Source organism: Monodelphis domestica, chromosome 1, assembly GCF_027887165.1.
Source record: "Monodelphis domestica isolate mMonDom1 chromosome 1, mMonDom1.pri, whole genome shotgun sequence".
In the NCBI taxonomy this organism is placed as follows: Eukaryota; Metazoa; Chordata; class Mammalia; order Didelphimorphia; family Didelphidae; genus Monodelphis; species Monodelphis domestica.
Window position 1 is genome coordinate 339,400,010 of NC_077227.1, and position 20,185 is coordinate 339,420,194.

The 20,185-nt window shown below is 39.1% G+C and overlaps 2 protein-coding genes across 24 annotated transcripts in view; both read left to right on the forward strand.

The window, feature by feature from the left end:
• Positions 1-20,185, forward strand: part of LOC100026963 (protocadherin alpha-C2) — a 275,774-nt gene that overhangs the window by 70,293 nt on the left and 185,296 nt on the right. Inside the window, exons 1-2 of one of the 23 annotated variants that reach the window (XM_056811424.1) lie at positions 76-5,167; positions 6,703-6,959. The exons of 18 other annotated variants lie outside the window; for them this stretch is intronic. In XM_056811424.1, the coding sequence (XP_056667402.1) occupies positions 2,776-5,167; positions 6,703-6,821 (2,511 nt within the window). In that variant the 5' untranslated portion in view covers positions 76-2,775 and the 3' untranslated portion in view covers positions 6,822-6,959. Of the gene's footprint in view, positions 1-75; positions 5,168-6,702; positions 6,960-16,216; positions 19,367-20,185 lie in introns of those variants that run through there. 4 more of the 23 variants (XM_056811420.1, XM_007473769.3, XM_056811417.1 and 1 more) reach the window with 4 other exon arrangements.
• LOC130456370 (protocadherin alpha-12-like) lies at positions 9,624-13,659 on the forward strand. Its single transcript, XM_056811425.1, is given in 2 exon segments — positions 9,624-9,987; positions 9,990-13,659. Coding segments are annotated over 2 exon segments (2,538 nt in total). The 5' UTR covers positions 9,624-9,854; the 3' UTR covers positions 12,395-13,659.

Below are 20,185 nucleotides of genomic sequence, written 5' to 3' on the forward strand. Positions count from 1 at the left end.
AAATATTTTGTGTGTTTTCACAATACTAGCTTGGGTCACATGGAGTTTGTTTTTTCATGAGTTATAAACTATTGTTTTGGTTATCTTGGTAGAATGGTATGATCACTTCTTTTTTTGGAGGGCCTTTTTTGTTTACATTTTGGTTAGGTTTAAACAGGTGGATCTTAAATTTAGTATTGCGATTCATTAATAATGACATTTCTCATAATTTAAAGTTGTCTTTTTTCTCCTGGATATTCTTCCTGGAATGTTATCAGTGTACTTTGAGCTCTCAATCAACAGTTCATATCTTCCTTTCGCTTTTTATCTCTCCACTCTCAAATTCAGTAACTCCTTGATGATATATGTAACCCGAATGGTGCTGTGAATCTCTTAAACATGTACTGCGTTTTACAAAATTTTATGCTCTCATAATTGAACAGGACCTCACAGAATGTGGAACCCAAACCTTGGGAAGGCAAAGATCTTTTCTATGCCATTCTCAATAAGTAACTATTTAGCTTATTGTTGAACACCTCTTGTGAGGGGGAACGCTCTGTACATTCTGAGGGGCTCCATTTCATTTCTGGATTATTAGGAAGTTTTCTCATATTTTCTGCAATTTTCAGTCATTACTCCTAAGTCTGCTTTCTGAAATTAAGCACAAGTTGAACTCTGCTTCTACATGAACTCTACAAATTCATTAGATAGCTATAATATTCCCATAAACTGTTCCCAATTCCATTAAATCATCTCCAGAACTTTAATTATCTTAGTCATTTGTAAAAATTTCAGTTCAATTTGAGTCTAGAAATCTAGCTAGAAAGAATTTACCTTCATACTGAATAGAACAATGAAAAATTATGACTTTCCTTAAAATAAAAATGTTACAAGTGTTTTTGTGTATAGTAATATTTTGTAATACTATCACCTTTTTGAGGATGAGTATATAGCAATGAAAATATGTAAAGATTTTTGCAACTTTAAAGTGCTCTGGAAAAGAATGTTGTTATGGTTACTATGCTTTCTGACTTTTAAAAACTCCTGTACTCTAGCAACTATTTATTATTCACAATTAGGAACTAAACACTAACTAGACATTATTCTTCAGTGAGCTAACTCTATGTCAACTTAGTGCACTAAACACTAAGTGTGCCAGGAAAGGGAAAAAAATGATATCTGCACTCTGGGAGCTCAGCCCCTTTTCCAGTATTTCCAGCATGATGGAAAAAGCCTTCATTCATTCTTCAGTCAAATTTTCACCAAAATGTTAAAATATTCATTATGGACTCCTATTCTAGGGCAGCTAGATGATGCAGTAGATAAAAGTGCTGTCTTAGAATCAGGATGAGTGTAAATTTAACCTCAGAGAATTCCTAGCTATGTGACCCTGGGCAAGTCACTTAACCCAGTTTGCCTTAGTTTCTGCATTTATAAAATGAGCTAGAGGAGGAAATGGTAAACCACTCTAGTATCTTTGCCAAGAAAATCCCAAATGGATTCTTGAAGAGTTGGGCAAAACTAAAAAACAACTTAACTGAATTCTATTCATCATTGTGACCTGGAAGGCCAACTATGGAGTCTGAAGAGGTGGTTTCATTCTGTATCTCTGATACATGTTGGTCATGTCATCACTGGCAAATCAAACTGTATTTCCAGATGATTCTGTAGGTTTGTAAATAACATGTGATATGCTGATATGTATATTAAGCTGGAGGATATCCCCACATGTATGTCCAATATCAATGAAATCACTCAAATAATTCCACTTGACTAGAGGTTACATAGACTTCAGAAAAAAAAAATAATTACTTCACTTTTCATAATAGGATTGGGTACTTTAAAATTTTGGACTTTGGGGAGGTTTTATTTTACTCAAGAAAGGTTAATTTAAAAAACAGAACAAAAGAAATGTTTCATGTTTAGGAAAGCTTTAGCACTTTTGATGGGTTTGGGTACTTTTTAGCAGATAGGCATATAGACTAATTTTATTAACAGTTAATCTGTCAGGCACATTAAATGAAATTGATTTGGCCTCATTATTCTGCTTCCAAGATGATAAATATGGGAACAATCTTGCAAAATTAGGCAAAGGTCATACTGATACATATTCAAACAAGGCTTTGCTTTTCAATAAAGGCAACAAACATTTATTTGGTGCATACTATGTGCTGCTGTGTTGTTGGGAAGGTAAAGGAATTGAAAATATTAAAAAGACAAGGTACCAGTTCTCTTCAAGCTTCTTTGATAATACTTTTTTTTTCTGGAAAAATATGAAGGAGAGAAAATTCTTGCTACTTTCTTTTCAAATGAAGATAATAGAATCAATATTAAGTACATACTTGCAGGAAGAAAGATATTCATTTAAGTACCTACTTGATTTTCATTAAGAAGGAATGTGTAAGCGCCATTAAGCTGTCCTTTTTGTCCTACCATGATTCGGAAATGTCACATTAATGAATAAAATTAAAAAAAAACTCAAAGAAAGGAACTAAGAGGTACAAGACAAGTTGGAAAAAAAAATATAATCGATGCGACTCCATAGTATAAATTTCAGACTTACCCAAATTACCACATGGTGACGCTGTTGGCTCAAATAAAACAAATCCTATGGGCACGAAATCACTGCTCTTCACTCAGATTAAAGGACACTGCATTGAGACTTCCCCCGCATCCATGTTTTAAAACGTATACCACAGGAAACTAGCAGGCTCTGGATTTCTCTTCCGAAGAATTTGATTTCATTATAAACTGCAAATCACGGAGGAGAGAATCAGATACTTCGCCTGTTTTACAATGGGATTTTCCGAACGAGGAGGTCTGAGATTCCGGCAGCTGCTCCTCTCGTTTCTACTCCATACATCCTGGGAGGTGGGGAGCGGCCAGGTCCATTACTCGGTGCCAGAGGAAGCGAAACACGGAACGTTCGTGGGGAGAATCGCGCAGGATCTGGGTCTAGAAGTTGGGGAGCTGGTATCGAGACTGTTCCGGGTGGTGTCAAAGGGCCGCATGGACTACCTGGAGGTAAACGGGCAGAATGGCATTTTGTTTGTGAATTCTCGGATCGATCGCGAGGAGTTGTGCGGCCGCAACCCTGATTGTAGCATCCACCTGGAGGTGATCGTGGAAAAACCTCTGCAGGTTTTCCATGTGGAGGTGGAGATCAAGGACATTAATGATAATGCTCCTGCGTTTCCTGCTACAGAACAAAGGCTGTTCATTTCTGAATCTAAACAGCCAGACTCCCGATTTCCGCTGGAGGGCGCGTTAGATGCGGATATAGGAGTGAACTCTGTCTTGACCTATGGGCTCAGCCCTAGTCAATATTTTATTTTGGAAACGCAAACGAGTAGCGAACGAAGTAAAGCTTTGTCACTTTTGTTAAAAAAGTCTTTGGACCGAGAAGATACTCCAGAGATTAATCTGTTACTGACTGCCACTGATGGAGGCAAACCGGAGCTCACAGGTACAGTCCAATTAAGGATCTCGGTGCTAGATGTCAATGATAATGATCCTGAGTTTGATCAGTCAGAGTACAAGGTGAAATTATTGGAAAATGTTGCAAATGGCACATTTATAGTAAAGGTCAATGCCACGGATAGGGATGAAGGAATAAATAAAGTTTTAAAATATTCACTGCGTTCGATAAAACCAAAGGGAAATGACTTGTTCAGATTACATGAAAATACAGGAGAAATTAGGATAAATGGAAACTTGGATTTCGAGGACAATAAATTCTATGAACTTCAAGTAGAGGCGACTGATATGGGAACCCCTCCCATGGTGGGCCACTGCAGGGTTTTAGTAGAGATCCTGGACATCAACGATAACGCTCCAGAGGTCACTGTGACATCTTTATCGCTGCCAGTTCGTGAAGATGCCCCACAGGGTACAGTTATCGCCCTTATCAGCGTGTCTGACCTTGATTCAGGAGCTAATGGACAGGTGACTTGCTCTCTATCTCCCCTGGGGCCCTTCAAGCTCGTGTCCACTTTCAGAAATTACTACTCTCTAGTGCTGGGCAGTACTTTGGACCGCGAGATTGTGCCTGCCTATGAACTGGTGGTGACTGCAAGGGATGGAGGGAGTCCTGCTCTGCAGGCCACGGCTAGCGTTTCAGTGGACATTGGCGACGTGAATGACAACGCACCTGCTTTTGAGCAGTCTTTATACACTGTGTTTGTGAAGGAGAACAACCCACCAGGAAGTCATATCTTCACTGTGTCCGCATCGGACCCTGATGCTCAGGAGAACGCTCTGGTGTCATACTCTCTGGTGGAGCGCCAGGTGGGGGAGCGTCCACTCTCAAGCTACATCTCGGTGCACTCAGAGAGCGGGAAACTGTACGCCCTGCAGCCTCTGGACCACGAGGAGCTGGAATTGCTGCAGTTCCAGGTGAGCGCCCGAGATGCGGGCTTCCCTCCTCTGGGCAGCAACGTGAGCCTGCAGGTGTTCGTGCTTGATGAGAACGACAACGCGCCAGCTGTACTGCCGCCTCACGCTGGTATTAGCCCAGTGACGGAGCTGGTATCACAATCGGTGGCTGTGGGCCATGTGGTGGCGAAGATCCGAGCTGTGGATGCGGATTCTGGCTACAATGCATGGCTGTCTTATGAGCTGCTGCCCGAGGTGGGCGTTAGGCGCAGCCCTTTCAGAGTGGGACTGTACACTGGAGAGATCAGTACGACCAGGGTCCTGGAGGAATCAGATGGCCCTCGAAACATGCTGCTAATACTAGTAAAGGACCACGGGGAGCCCACGATGTCTGCCACAGCCACGGTGACCGTGTCACTTTTGGAGAGCGGTCAGGACCTTCAGACGTCTGGTATGGCCAGGCTGCCAGCAGTGTCATCCATTGTTAAGGGAACAACACTGGTGAATGTGAACGTATATTTAATCATAGCCATCTGTTCTGTATCCAGTTTGTTGGTGCTGAGCTTGCTGGTATATGTGGCGCTGCGCTGCTCTACGCCAACGCAGGGCATTCACGGACCTGGGAAGCCCACGCTGGTGTGTTCGAATGAGGCTGGGAACTGGCCATATTCTCAGCAGCGGCTGCAGAAGATTTGCTCTGGAGAAGGAACTGTCAAGAACGACCTTATGGCCTTCAGCCCCAATCTTCCTCCATGTCCGCCAACTTCAAACAGAGAAGAGCAGGAGACCAAGAAGGAGCCTTTGGGTAAAGTGAGTCTTTTCTTCTCAGTAATGCTTATACAAACAGCATTGTAACAGGTTGATTTTTATGGTTTTAAATTCTTCTTCCTTTTCTTTTTCTTCCTCCTCCGCCTCTTCTTTTTCCTTAATATACTAAAGGGACAAATTCTGACTTCTCAACAACAGAAATTACATATATATATGCGCATATATATATGCACACACACACACACACACACATATATATATCCACTGGTATTAAAAAATAGGATCCATGACTTCTTTCTTGTACCAGTTTTAAATTTTATATTTTTACAGTATTGCAGGCTCTTTTAATAGAGTTGATGTGGCCATTCCTTGTGAATAATATAGCTCTAAATATTCTTTTCCTATTCATTAATTTAATCCTATTTTTCTATAGCATTCTTCTCTTATGTACACCTTATTATGATTTTAAATAGGATTAGCTGGTGTGTTGAAATCTCAAATAAACTTTTCCTTCTTATTCATGTTTTAAACTTCTGTATCTTGTCTAGATAGTGATGATCACATTGATTTGCATATTAGCAAGATTGAGTATAGTTATTTTCTTTATTGTTTCAGTGCCAGAAGGACATAACTTAATACAGTTTTTTATTCTGAACTCAAACCCAGACAGTGGCATTTAGATATTATAGGAATTTTCTGGAAACTTGCATTTCCCGTTGTGTCATGAATAATTCAGCATCCAATTCTCAGAAAACACTCCTCACTTGACACTTCTCATCTTTTTAAAAATTTCAGACTGTCTTTGAACCAATCCTTTGAACTGGGAAGACTTCAGTCTGTTATCTTTTCCTGCTGTTATCCTTCAGGAAATTAGGAAACATATCAAATTCAGCCAAGGTAGTTCATAATTCTCAACTACTATCTCTGCCTAAATTCATTCACATATTCCTTTTATTCTTTGTGATTGATAACCAATACTTCATTTAATTCTAGCTTTAATTCCATCTTCCAAATACTTGCAAGGATATATGAACCACTGATGTAGATATACCCTCAAAATGTGAAGATTTTAGGTTATATATGTCTTCTCATCCTGTCATTCATGTAATTATTCTTGCATAGATGTTACATGAAGAATCTACTGAACTGCTTTAGCTCTTTTCCTAGAGTAAGCATTCTATGGGTACCTGTGCAACACTTGCAAATTCTATTTCATGATTTTTTTCTTTCTCTACACAACCATATTATTGTTTCTGATCATTTACATCCATGATTTATTTTATGACATTTTAGGCATTCATATCACTAATAAAATGCTGCCAGCTTCATATATCTACCATATGACTCTCTCTCCATTGCTCTTTGTGTCCCTTTTAATTTTCATTCTTTGGAGATTGTGGTGTTCCATGATTTGCAGCCATATAACCCAAGGAGGAGAATATTCTTGTTAAAAACATTTCCTGTTTTGTGAAAGAATGCTTGATATTGTTGAAAGTATGATATTATTTCCACAGTGGAATCCAGTCCAATATGTTCCTCATTTTCAAAGCTTCATCTAGTTCATCATCTATCTTCTTTTAGGCTTAGTCCAATTTATTTATATTGATAGAATAATGAAATTTAAAAAATATAAAATGTTGTGTTGTTTTGGTGCTTTAAAACTTCAGTGCCTTTTTCTGGGAAAAGTATGTAATTTTTGAAGAAACTGAATTTATTTCATCATAGGAATTTACATTTATTCACCAAATGCTGAGTTGCTGTAGTCATTTTGAAGATTCAATCTCTGTCATTACCAACGAATATCAAAGCACAAGAAAGTTGGTAAATTAGTGGAATATTATTGTCTGTAGTTTCCTAGTGAGTCTAGAAATGTTCATTTGAATGAATGTCATTTTCCTGATGAAAGAATTTCTTGTGGTTTTAACAGGATTATCTTAAGGATTTGTATGGGCTTTTACATACTTTGTGTAACCAATCACAGTGCAAATTTTAAATAACTTCAAAATACTCATTTGTAAATAATTTCAAACTTAGTCATATTCAGTGCTATTCCTGATAGTCACATTCACAATCCAAGTATGCCATTTGAATCATTCTTTGTTTGCTTTTCATTCTTTATAGTTTAGCTATTTATTACTTCATAAGCTTGTGTTTCTGTTTTGGTTGCTTTGGTTTGTTTTATAGTGTATAATGGCTTCTTGGACATAGACTCTATATGTGTAAAGCACTCTTTTCTTTTATGTTGTCTTAGTCACAAGGATGATATCTTAAATGATTTTTTTTAATGAAAAAGGAAGTACAGTAAACTTCTTTTACATTATAATATCTTTTTTGAATTGTTAAAAGTTTTATATTTCATAAATCTACTTAAAATTTATTAGAGGTTGTTATAGTAATTTGCAATCTATAGATAAGCTTTCTCAGGATCTTACATTTTAGATTGATTATAGAGCCAGAATATTTCTGAATGAAATATATAGTATATAGTTTTTGGTATGACTTAAAGTAGAAAAGTGTATTACCTTTGAAACACTCTTGAGTTAGATGGTATCTTCCTATTTAGTCACCACAGACAGTTTTGATAAGAACTATTTTATTTTATTTTTACTTTCCATATTATTCATTTTTGTAAGTGAATAATCTCATAAAAGCAACCCCCCAACTTATATAAAAATAAACAAGTTTGTCATATGTTTTCATCTTCATCCTACTCCAATAGTTCTTTCTCTGGGAGTAGATAGCATTTTTTTTTATAACTCCCTCAGAACTGTCCTGGATCATTGAACTGCTAGTAGCAGAGTCTACACATTTGATCATTTCATAATATTGGTATTACTGTGTACAATGTTTTCCTGTTTCTGCTTATTTCACTCTGCATCAGTTCACATAGGTCTTTCTAGCCCTTTCTTCATTCTTTATAGCACAATAGTATTGCCATCACCATCATATGCCACAATTTGTTCAGCTATTCCCTAATTGAGGAACATAGAATATCTATCTTTAAAAGATAATTTTTTCAACTTCAACATTTTGCTCTGAATTTAATAACTTTTGATCCTCTATATTCTAGCTCAGTTCTGGTCACTTGATCTTGAGGAACTTTTAAAAAGATTCAGAATTGGCAGATTATCTCTGGAATCATAAAAACTCAAACAAGAAATAGATGCAAAAATTTCAGTTTGATAAAGCTTTATCATTCACAATATCTTATTAAGATCTCTTCTTAAAGTACAGAATTCATGATTCATCTGCCTACATGTGTAAAATAACCAAAAGTAACTGATAGGTGAATTCTACTATTCATTTCATGACTTCCTGGAACTTTTCTTTCCATTAGTTGTGTTCTGTTTTGTTCTTTCTTTTCTTTTGAGAGTGGTTCTGAAGAAGGTAAAGTAAGAAAGGTTTTTCTAATAACCTTTGCCTCGACTTCCTAATCCTAGGGATCCTCTGAAGAAAGCATATAGGTAAGCACATAACTAGACTTCAGGGAATGACTACTTAGCACTTTCAGTGACTGTTTGTTAATGGTAAATAAGTAACTGTCTGTTCAATTAACAGCAGAAATTCCATTAAGCTTTGCTGGGGGCATTGCATGTTAAAATCTTGAAACCGAGATATTTTAAGAGTTCAACCAAAGGCAATGAGTGTAAAGAAAAGTACAGTACTCCCACTAAATCTCAGCCTCTTGCAAATAAATATTTTAGAAATCGCCTGAGAACAAAAGGAACATTTTTATGTCCAGTCAACACATCTAACCAATAAAGAATAAAAATGGAGTCACTCTCTTTATGAAAACATGGCAATGTTTATCGATTTTATTATTAGGAAAAAGTTTTGTATGTTTTAATATAAAAAAGCTTTTAAGAATAAATGAACTAGGGGCAGGTAGGTGGCTCAGTGGATGGAAAGTCAATTCTGGAGCTAGGATTTACAGATCTTCTGCCTTGGAACCAATATTGATTCCAAGATAGAAGGAAGGGCTAAAAAAAGTTTAAATGAATGGATAAGTTCTCATTTAATGAACTATTTTAAAAGTGAAGATAATATTGAATTTTAATTTTCTGTTAATGGTTAATTATAATAATGTTAATAATCTCCAATAACAAATCAGGCACTGGATATTATTCCCTATCATATTAAAATCTTATAATAGATTTGGAGCTAGAAAGGACCATGAAGTTCATCTAATATAAAACTGTCATTTTACATTTGAAGTAATTCAGGACAAAAGAGATTAAGTGACCTGCTCAAGACCAAACAGGCAGCACCAGCAGGACAAAGATTTCGACCCACATTCTTTCCATTTGTGTCACTCTGCTTTGAAGTATTTTGAAATTAGTATTAACCAGTCGGTACTTTTAAATTTATATATGAATTTTAAGCTAAAAGAATTATCAGGACATTAAAGCAGAGAAAATACATTTTATACATGTACGTTATGAATTCCGAAAATGCTATAACCGTATAGAACTTATTTATAGTTAAACAATTTAGAAGGAAAGACAAAAAGAGGGAGACATAGCTATTGCGCTACATAAAAAAAGAAAATAATTTTTAAAAAGACTTACACATTTCGGCACATGATGTCGCTGTCCACCCAAAAGCTGATGGAAACAAAAAATCCTATTCCATTCTTGGATTTTGCAACCAGTCATAGAAGGATCGGAGCCATGTTGGTGAAGGATGCTTGGGAGTTTAATGACAAAATATTCAAGAAAACAGATAAATTGTGAATGAGAAGACTGCAAGCAATTATTCTGCTTATTCCACTAAGAATCCGTCAGCGTGGGCCATGGAGGTTTCCCAAAGAGGCGGTCTGGGAACCCGGCAGCTGCTGTTCTCTCTTCTTCTTCACACAGCTTGGGAAGTTGGGAGCGCCCAGGTCCATTATTCAGTGCTGGAGGAAGCGAAACACGGAACTTTCGTGGGGCGAATCGCGCAGGATCTGGGTCTGGAAGTCGAGGAGCTGGTGTCGAGATTGTTCCGGGTGGTGTCCAAGGACCACATGGACTACTTGGAGGTAAATTTGCAGAATGGCATTTTGTTTGTGAATTCTCGGATTGACCGTGAGGAGCTGTGCAGCCACAGCCCAGTCTGTAGCATCCACCTGGAAGTGATCGTGGAAAAACCTCTGCAAATTTTCCATGTGGAGGTGGAGATCAAGGACATTAATGACAATCCGCCTGTGTTCCGGAAAAAGCAACAAACCGTATTTATTTCAGAATCTAGACTCCTAGACTCTCGTTTTCCACTAGAGGGCGCGTTAGATGCGGATATTGGCGCAAACTCTCTTCTAAAGTACCAACTTAGTCACAATGAGTATTTTACTTTGGACGTGATAACTAAAAATGACAAAAGCATGTTGCCTGAACTAGTATTACACAAATTATTGGACAGGGAGGAAACTCCAGAAATAAGTTTGTTACTGACAGCCACTGATGGGGGAAAGCCTGAGCTCACTGGAAGAGTTGGGCTACTTATCACAGTCTTGGATGTGAATGATAACCCTCCTAAATTTGATAAATCCGGATATAAAGTTAAACTCTTTGAAAATTCACCAAATGGGACACTGATGATTAAACTTAATGCTTCAGATTCTGACAAAGGAATCAACGGAGAGATTTCTTATGGAATTAAAATGATTTCACCAGAAAGTGAAAAATGCACGTTTATTATGAATTCAGTTACTGGAGATATCCGAATTCATGGGGAACTTGATTTTGAAGATAATAATGCATATGAAATTCAGGTAACAGCTACTGACAGGGGAGCCCCTCCCATGGTTGGTCATTGCACAGTCCTTTTGGAAGTCATTGACATCAACGATAATGCCCCGGAGGTGTCTGTGACATCCCTATCACTTCCAGTCTTAGAGGATGCCCCACCAGGCACAGTTATCGCCCTCATTAGTGTGTTCGACAGAGACTCTGGAGCCAATGGGCAGGTGACTTGCTCGTTGTCACCACCCGGGCCTTTTACTCTGGTATCTACTTTCAAGAATTATTACTCACTGATGCTAGTGACTTCTGTTGACCGTGAGACCGTGCAGGCCTATGAGCTGGTAGTGACTGCAAGGGATGGAGGGACCCCAGTGCTCTGGGCCACTGCTAGGGTGTCGGTGGCCATTGGAGACGTGAATGACAACGCACCTATCTTCGAGCAGCCTTTATACACCGCGTTTGTGAAGGAGAATAACCCACTGGGAAGTCACATCTTCACAGTATCTGCATTCGACTCTGATGCTCAGGAAAACGGTCTAGTGTCTTACTTTCTAGTGGAACAGCGAGTAGGAGAACGTCTGCTCTCGAGCTACATCTCTGTGCACTCGGAGAGCGGGAAAGTGTACGCCCTGCAGCCTCTGGACCACGAGGAGCTGGAATTGCTGCAGTTCCAGGTGAGCGCCCGAGATGCGGGCTTCCCTCCCCTGTGCAGCAACGTGAGCCTACAGGTGTTCGTGCTGGATGAGAACGACAACCCGCCTGTTGTGCTGCCGCCTCACTCTAGTGTTAGCCCAGTGACAGAGCTGGTATCACAATCTGTGGCTGTGGGTCACGTGGTGGCGAAGATCCGAGCTGTGGATGCGGATTCTGGCTACAATGCATGGCTGTCTTATGAGCTGCTACCAGAGGTGGGGTTTGGGCGCAGCCCTTTCCGCGTGGGTCTGTACACGGGCGAGATCAGCACGACGCGAGCCCTGGAGGAGTCAGATGGCCCTCAGAAGATACTGTTAGTCTTAGTAAAAGATCACGGAGAGCCGGCCTTGTCTGCAACGGCCACAGTTAGTGTGTCTCTTGTGGAGAGTGGAATGTCCGCGAAGGCATTGTCGTTCAATGAGGCAGGTGCAGCTGCTGGGCGGGCAGCTAAGGCTAGGGTTAGAAAGGAGGCAGCCCTGGTCGATGTGAACGTATACCTGATCATAGCTATCTGCTCAGTGTCTAGTTTGTTGGTGCTGAGTCTGCTACTGTATGTGGCGCTGCGGTGCTCCTCAGCTTCCCAGGCTGTGTATGTGCCGGGGAATTCCAGGCTGGTGTACTCTAATGGGGTGGAGAGCTGGTCTCATTCTCAACAGCGGCGCCAGAAGGTTTGCTCTGGAGAGGCTTTGGCCAAAAATGATCTCATGGCCTTTAGCCCTAACCTTCCCCAGTCAAATGAGGAGTCAAACAACCACTGTTTAATTGTGAGTTACTTGTTTTTTAATTGTATATTCTTTCAAAATTTAAAATTTAGGATCAACATTTTTATGCTGATAAACTTCCTCTTCCTATTACAATAATTAACTTTGAATATTAAGGGGAAATAACTGTTCTCTAATGATTGAAGGTCTTTATATTTGACCTTGACCGTCAAGGTCCAAAGCTATGATTAGGAGAGCAAAAATAATCAAGACTTTTAAACTTCTGGCTTTATGTCTAATCATTTCCTTTTATTTTTGCCAGAATTTGTACTTTCTTCATCTCTGCTTTTTCATCACCTGTTGCATATCTCAATTAGCCATAAATTCAAATGATTTTGAAGGCACATACATTTCCCTTTTTTAGCCATAAGGTGATTTTTTTTTTTGGTTGATGACTCTTGTCTCTTCAGTGGTATTTTAGACTAAGATCCCAGTATATATTACTCAATTCAGGCAGCTGTATGCCCCTTGGTATTACATAAGGTAATTAATACTAATATTTTTCCATTTGTGATTCAAGAGAATGGAAGAAGGTCCCAGCAGTTTGGGTGGACCTTCTATGACCAGTTTATGGAAGAACGTAGACAAGAGTCACACAGAATAGGCAAAGAAGAATAGATTTTAGTGGTGTCTAAAAAAGGAATATCAACACCAAGAGATCATAGAACTCTGGAATACTACAAGAATTCAACTAGCAAAGGACCGACTAGAGTATAGAAGATAAGTATATGTGTATATATGTATACTAGAGTATAGAAGATAAAATTGGAAGCATTGCTGTACCTCTTGGCTATGATAAATTATATCCAATCACTAAATAATACACTAGGAGGAAATCAAATTCTTTGTTTTGAACATCAAATGGTTTCAGGATATCAAATACAATTTTTTATTTATATCCCTACTACTGAATATTAGGTGGCACCTGAAAAGTTTTAGAATGTACTTTCCTGAGCATCTGATTCATAATGAGGTTCCTCATCCCATAAAAAGTTAACTGAAATAAGGAGATTTTAGAAAATCAAAGAGAGAATCTAATAAATTGGCTCCATGCACATAATCAGAATGAAGCAATTCCTATAATACATTCTGTAAGCTATGAGGACAAAATGCTTTAAAATTAAAAAAAAAGTCTTTTGCTAAATGTGTTAGGAGTCTTTGATAAGGTAAACTACAACCTAATATGTGACTTAGTGTGTAAGTCCTAGAGAGTTCTTTGAATTACATAAAAGGTAAGTGATTCATCCAGGGTCAAATAACTAGCAAATTTAAGAGGCAGGATTTGAACGCATATTTTGACTCCAAGTCTTGCATTCCATTCTTTCTATTATTCTGTTTTCATACAAGACACATTTAATTAAAATTCCTTAGAGAATATTTAGATAACTTTTCTTTAAAAGGTTGGCTACATACATATATTTATAGATACACATATAAACTCGGATGTGATGATTAAAAATTTAAGACACCCTATGAATAGAAATTGAAAAGGAACAGAAATAATTGCAAAGAAAGTTTAATTTGTCACAGTGATGTTTTATGTTGTTCATTTGAAATTATTTTAAAATGGCAACAAAGATAAAAATTGGCTGACATTGAAGATTTTCTTCTATGAGAAGAAATGAGAATTAATGAGAATTTTCTTTAGCCAAGCCTTTATAGGTGGGGAGTGGTACAGGGAAGGAATTTGAATAGCTTTTGTTTATCTAGTGCCCTATTCTAGAGGAAAATCCATCTATGCTATTCTGATTCAGTGTGCTAAAGACTGTAGGGGTCACTTAGACTAGAGAGATAGGAATCACCATTCCTTAATGAGTACTCTCGCCATATCTTGAAAGGTGAAGGAGCCCTGGAAAGCAGAATTTCAGAGCAGATTTGATTACTGGGAAGATAACAAATAAAGAGTAAGTTAAAAGTCATAAATTACTTATTTTAGGGATTTTAAATAGTTCTGTGAAGGACAGAACATGAATAATTATATGATGAAAGACATGGTTCCATCCCTTGTGCTCATCAAGAAGAAACACCAAATCATTTCTATTTTTTATGAAAATTTCAAGTCAAAGTGCTACAAATAAGATATTAAACTTGTTCTATCAACTTAAACCATCATTTTGAATGGAATATTTTCTAATTGCCTAGATATGATTATGAGGAACATTTTTGAAAAGGATATTGAGTAATTCCAAAGACCAACAGTAAAGGATGAAAGTAAAGAGAGACTTCATACATGAGATTACTAATCATTCAGGAGATCAGTTTCCTCCTTTCTAACAGAATAGCATTCTTTTTGGAAGAATTTTCCTTACTTTTTACTTCCCACTGAGTATTTTCTGTCAGGATGTAGGGCAGTCTATTGCAGCATCCATTCTCAGGCTTTATAAATACTAAGAGAGAGGCAGAACTCCAGAGATGAGCCTAGATGTAACTTCTTGTAGAGCTGTTCAGTAGTGTGACTTCTGGGTTGAGAAATCATTGCAACTGGACTATACAAGGCTTTGGATCAAAGCCTTACTGTCCCTTTCCCTTCTAATGCCCATACTTATCTTGGGACAGTGCTCCTTTTTGGGAGACTTCAATGGACAAGAACAGAAGAAAGACCAGGATGCAATAGGGAAACCATCCTTATTCTCTTTCATATCTTCCCATCCTCTTCCATTAAGTTTGCTTGACCCAACCCTTCCATTTTACTGTTCAGGAGATCTTCTATGAAGACTGAAATAAATGCTCACTGAGCAGTTAAACTTGTGGAAAATAATATGAATCCTGTCAACTCAGTGGAATTCTTTAGTATATCTACATTGGTAGTTGTATTTTATTCATTGCAAACTTTAGACTCCCCAAAGTATTAATATTCCTCAAGAAGGATTGGAGTTGTTTCCAGGAGAAAAGCATTCTCCATTTATGCACTGAAACATGACACTCTATACATTGCACTGAACTTTTTCCTTTTTGAAGCAAAAGTTGCTAATCATTTCCTCTTTGGGGTACAAAGAAGAGATGTTTCCCTTTGAAATGCTTTGGGATTTTCTGGTCTCTTAAAGTACTTTGTATCATTTTTGTTTACTACATTCTATTTCAGAATGCAGCAATTTATATACTAGTCTTAACTCACAGTTCAATCAAATTCAGTGTCTATCATTTGCCCAATGTATGCAGTGGGAATTATTTGATACTTTGGTGGATCTGTCTTCTAGTGGATATGGGCCTCATATTGCACATTTCAATCTAGGGCTTCTGTAAGAATTAGAAGCATCCTTAGTAGTCATAGAGTTGGATCCATTTTTTTTACACATAAAGTAATTGTGACCCATAGAGGTTAATTGATCTTCTCAAGGACCCTCAGATAGCAAGTAGTAGAGTCAAAGCTCAATACTTAAATGTTTCTAAAATTATTCCAGTTCTATTGGTTATTATGATGATTATGAGGAAAAAGTGCTTTAAGGCTTGCAAAATACTTTAAAATATTATCTAATTTTATCATCACAATAATTCTGAAAGGTTAGTGCTATTACCATCTGTTTTTTACAGATGAGTAAACTGAAGTACACAGATTAAACTATTCTGTCCAGGATCACACAGCTAGTAAGTGTTTAGGCTGAATTTGAATTCAGACTTTCCTGACTCCAGGCTCAGAGCCCCAGCTACTTTGATAAAAGCAGCTCAAAAAATGAACATATTCTGAAGGACTTTAGTAATATATGTTGACATAGTACTTTCAGTTCTACAAAGCTATTTACTCACATTATCTCACTTAATCCCCACAACAACCTTGAGAGGTAAGTACTAAAAATATTATGATTCCAATTTTACTGATGAAGAAACAGACTTTGAGTAACTTGACTACCATAACTCAATGTAAATCATATCTCACTGCACATACTCAAGTGCTTGCACTCTTTACATCTTTAGACTATTTCTTTTTATAAAACAATTTGGGAAAGGATATAATCCGGGGAAATTTTTTAATACAACTTGAAATAAAGAAAATTTGAAGAATCACTTACCATTTCTTTTTTATTGGAGAGTTCTTTCTTCTCAATCTGACCAGAAGAAGTGATATATCGACAGGACCAAAGTATATAGGAAAGGAACACTCGTACAAGCACTGTACCTGTGATTAGAACAGTCAGACAGGATGAATTCAGTTCTCCTGAAGCCATTATTCAAGAGTCGCTGGCCCCTCTGGACTCCCAATAAGACCGTTAAGAGCACTAAATTCAGAAACAGTTCTAAAGTAGAGAGAAACAAACCCTTCATGTTTCTGGCATCAAAATGTTCCATGGTACAACAGTGAAGAGGAAGAAGACTGGGATTTATCATCTCGAGAAATAAAATAATTTCTTCAAAAGGAGTAGAGATCAGAAGTAAAATGCGAAAATGCCAGACACGTAAAAGATGCTCTACATCCACTGAGAATTTGGAGAATCCATTACTATTTTAGTTACATATTCATGCACATGGTGTCGCTCTTCACTGAAAAGGTTTGGAGAAGAAAGAAAACGGCAGCTTCTCCCTGAATCCTTCTGAAACGAAGCAACTCTGGTAATTCTTTCCCGAAATCAGATAGAGGCCACATTACTGGCTCTCCCCAAATAGTTGCAACAACAAAAAAGTCATCCTTTTGCTTCCCTGAAGTTCCAGTTTAAATACAGGTAGTTTTACCTGTGTGTAATGGAGGGTCCGCCGAGAGTCCAGCATCTGCTTTTCTCCGTTCTGCTCTTCACAGCCTGGAGGATGGGGAGCGGCCAGGTCCATTATTCAGTGTTGGAGGAAGCGAAACACGGTACGTTCGTGGGGCGAATCGCGCAGGACCTGGGTCTGGAGGTTGGAGAGCTGGTGTCAAGATTGTTCCGGGTGGTGTCCAAGGGCCGCAAGGATTACCTGGAGGTAAACTTGCAGAATGGCATTTTATTTGTGAATTCACGGATCGATCGTGAAGAGATGTGCGGCCGCAACCCTGTTTGTAGCATCCACCTGGAGATGATCGTGGACAAGCCGCTACAGGTTTTCCATGTGGAGGTGGATATCAAGGACATTAATGATAATCCGCCCATGTTCCCAGAAAATAAAAAAGAAATAAATATTGCTGAATCGAGACCACCAGACACACGTTTCCCGCTAGATGGCGCATCTGATGCAGACGTAGGAGAAAGCGCGGCCTTGACCTACAGGCTCAGTCCTAGTGAATATTTCGCTTTGGATGTACAGAGCAATAGTGAACAAACTACTTCATTATCACTTATTCTAAGGAAATCTTTGGATAGGGAGCAAACTCAACAGCATCATTTATTACTGACTGCCACTGATGGGGGCAAGCCGGAGCTCACTGGCAGTGTTCAACTGCTGATCAAAGTGTTGGACGTGAACGATAATGCCCCACAATTCGACCAGTCTGTTTATAAAGTGAGAATGTTAGAGAACGCTTTGAATGGTACATTAGTGATCCAGCTCAATGCTTCTGATGCTGATGATGGAACTAATGGAAATATTTTATACTTATTTCGTAGCCCAGTCCCTCCTGAAGTGCAACACACTTTTCACATCAGACCTAATACAGGAGAAATTAGAATAAAGGGAGAATTGGATTTTGAAAAGAATAATAGGTATGAAATTCAAGTTGAAGCTATTGACAAAGGGAATCCTCCAATGGCTGGTCATTGCACGGTTCTAGTGGAAATTCTGGACACCAATGATAACTCTCCTCAGGTGTCTGTGACATCACTTTCATTGCCTGTCAGAGAGGACTCCCCATTGGGCACAGTCATTGCCCTCATTAGCGTATCTGATGGTGACTCAGGCGCCAATGGGCAGGTGACTTGCTCATTATCACCCACAGGGCCCTTCACTCTGGTGTCCACCTTTAGGAATTACTATTCGCTGGTGCTGGAGGGCCCTGTGGACCGCGAGAGTGTGCCAACCTACGAGTTAGTAGTGACAGCGAGGGACAGCGGGATGCCAGCTCTGTGGTCCACGGCTAGCATATCTGTGGACATTGAGGACGTAAACGACAATGCACCTTCCTTCGAGAAGCCTGTGTATACTGTGTTTGTGAAGGAGAACAACCCACCAGGAAGTCACATCTTCACAGTATCTGCATCTGATCCGGATGCTCAAGAGAACTCACTGGTGTCCTACTCATTGGTGGATCGGTGGATAGGTGAGCGTCCGCTGTCGAGCTATGTGTCTGTGCACTCGGAGAGTGGGAAAGTGTATGTCCTGCAGCCTCTGGACCACGAAGAGCTGGAGTTGCTGCAGTTCCAGGTGACCGCCCGAGACTCGGGCTTCCCTCCTCTGGGCAGCAACGTGAGCCTACAGGTGTTCGTTCTGGATGAGAACGACAATGCGCCACAAGTACTACCTCCTCTTGCAGGTTCTGGGGCAAGCGGGGGCTCAGTGACCAAACTAGTGTCACAGTCAGTGGCTCCAGGTCATGTGGTGATGAAGATCCGGGCTGTGGATGCGGATTCAGGATACAATGCATGGATATCTTATGAACTGCTGCCTGGGGTGGGTGTTGGGCACAGCCCTTTCCGAGTGGGACTATACACAGGCGAGATTCGCACGACACGAGTCCTGGAGGAGGCAGATGGACCTCTAAGGATGCTTCTAGTATTAGTAAAGGACCACGGGGAACCTGCACTGTCTGTTACTGCCACTGTGAGCGTGTCACTATTGGAGAGCGGGCAAGTCCTCAAGGCATCATCTGAGGTTGTTGGAGCTGTGGCTGAGACAGGAGTTAGGAAGGAGACGGGGTTGATAGATGTAAACGTATATCTGATCATAGCTATCTGCTCAGTATCCAGTTTGTTAGTGCTGAGCCTGCTGCTGTATGTGGCACTGCGGTGCTCTGCACCTCCGCAGGGCAGGTATGGGCCTGGCAAGCCTATGCTGGTATGTTCGAATGAAGCAGGGAGCTGGTCCTATTCTCAGCATCGGCTGCAGAAGGTCTATTCTGGAGAAGAAACAATCAAGAACGACCTTATGGCCTTCAGCCCCAATCTGCCCCCGTGTCCCAGTCAGTCACATAGTGGGGAACAGCAGGAATATGGAGCAGAGCAATTGGGGAAGGTGAGTGTAACAAGAAATTCTTTCATAGAAAGACCTCTGCCTTGATTCTGATTTCATTATATTAATTTTGTGTTCTTTTTTAAATTCCAAACTCTTATCTTCTGTCTTAGAATTGATACTACTATGGAGCCCAAGGCCCCTCATTTTCCAATTTTTTGCTACCACAGAGTGCAGCTATAAATATTTTCGTATAAGTCATTTTCCTTATTATCTCTTTGGGAGTATAAACCCAGCAGTGGTATGGCTGGATCAAAAGGCAGATAGTCTTTTATCACCCTTTGTGCATAGTTCCAAATTGCCCTCCAGAATGGTTGGATCAATTCACAACTCCACCAGCAATGCATTAATGTCCCTATTTTGTCATATCCCCACTAGCATTTATTATCTTCCTTTGCTGTCATGTTAGCCAATCTGCTAGGTGGGAAGTGGTACCTCAGAGTTGTTTTGATTTGCATTTCTCTAATTTATAAGAGATTTAGAACACTTTTTAATGTGCTTATTGATAGTTTTGATTTCTTTATCTGAAAATTGCCTATTCATGTCCCTTGCCTATTTATCAATTAAGAAATGGCTTGCTTTTTTATTTTTTGTACAATTGATTTAGCTCCTTATATATTTATGTAATTGGACTTTTGTCAGAGGTTTTTCTTATAAAGATTTTCCCCAATTTGTTGCTTCCCTTCTAATTTTGGTTGCATTGGTTTTGTTTGTACAAAACTTTTTAAATTTAATGTAATAAAATTATTTATTTTACATTTTGTAATTTTTCTAACTCTTGCTTGGTCTTCATATCTTCCCTTTCCCAAAGATCTGACAGGC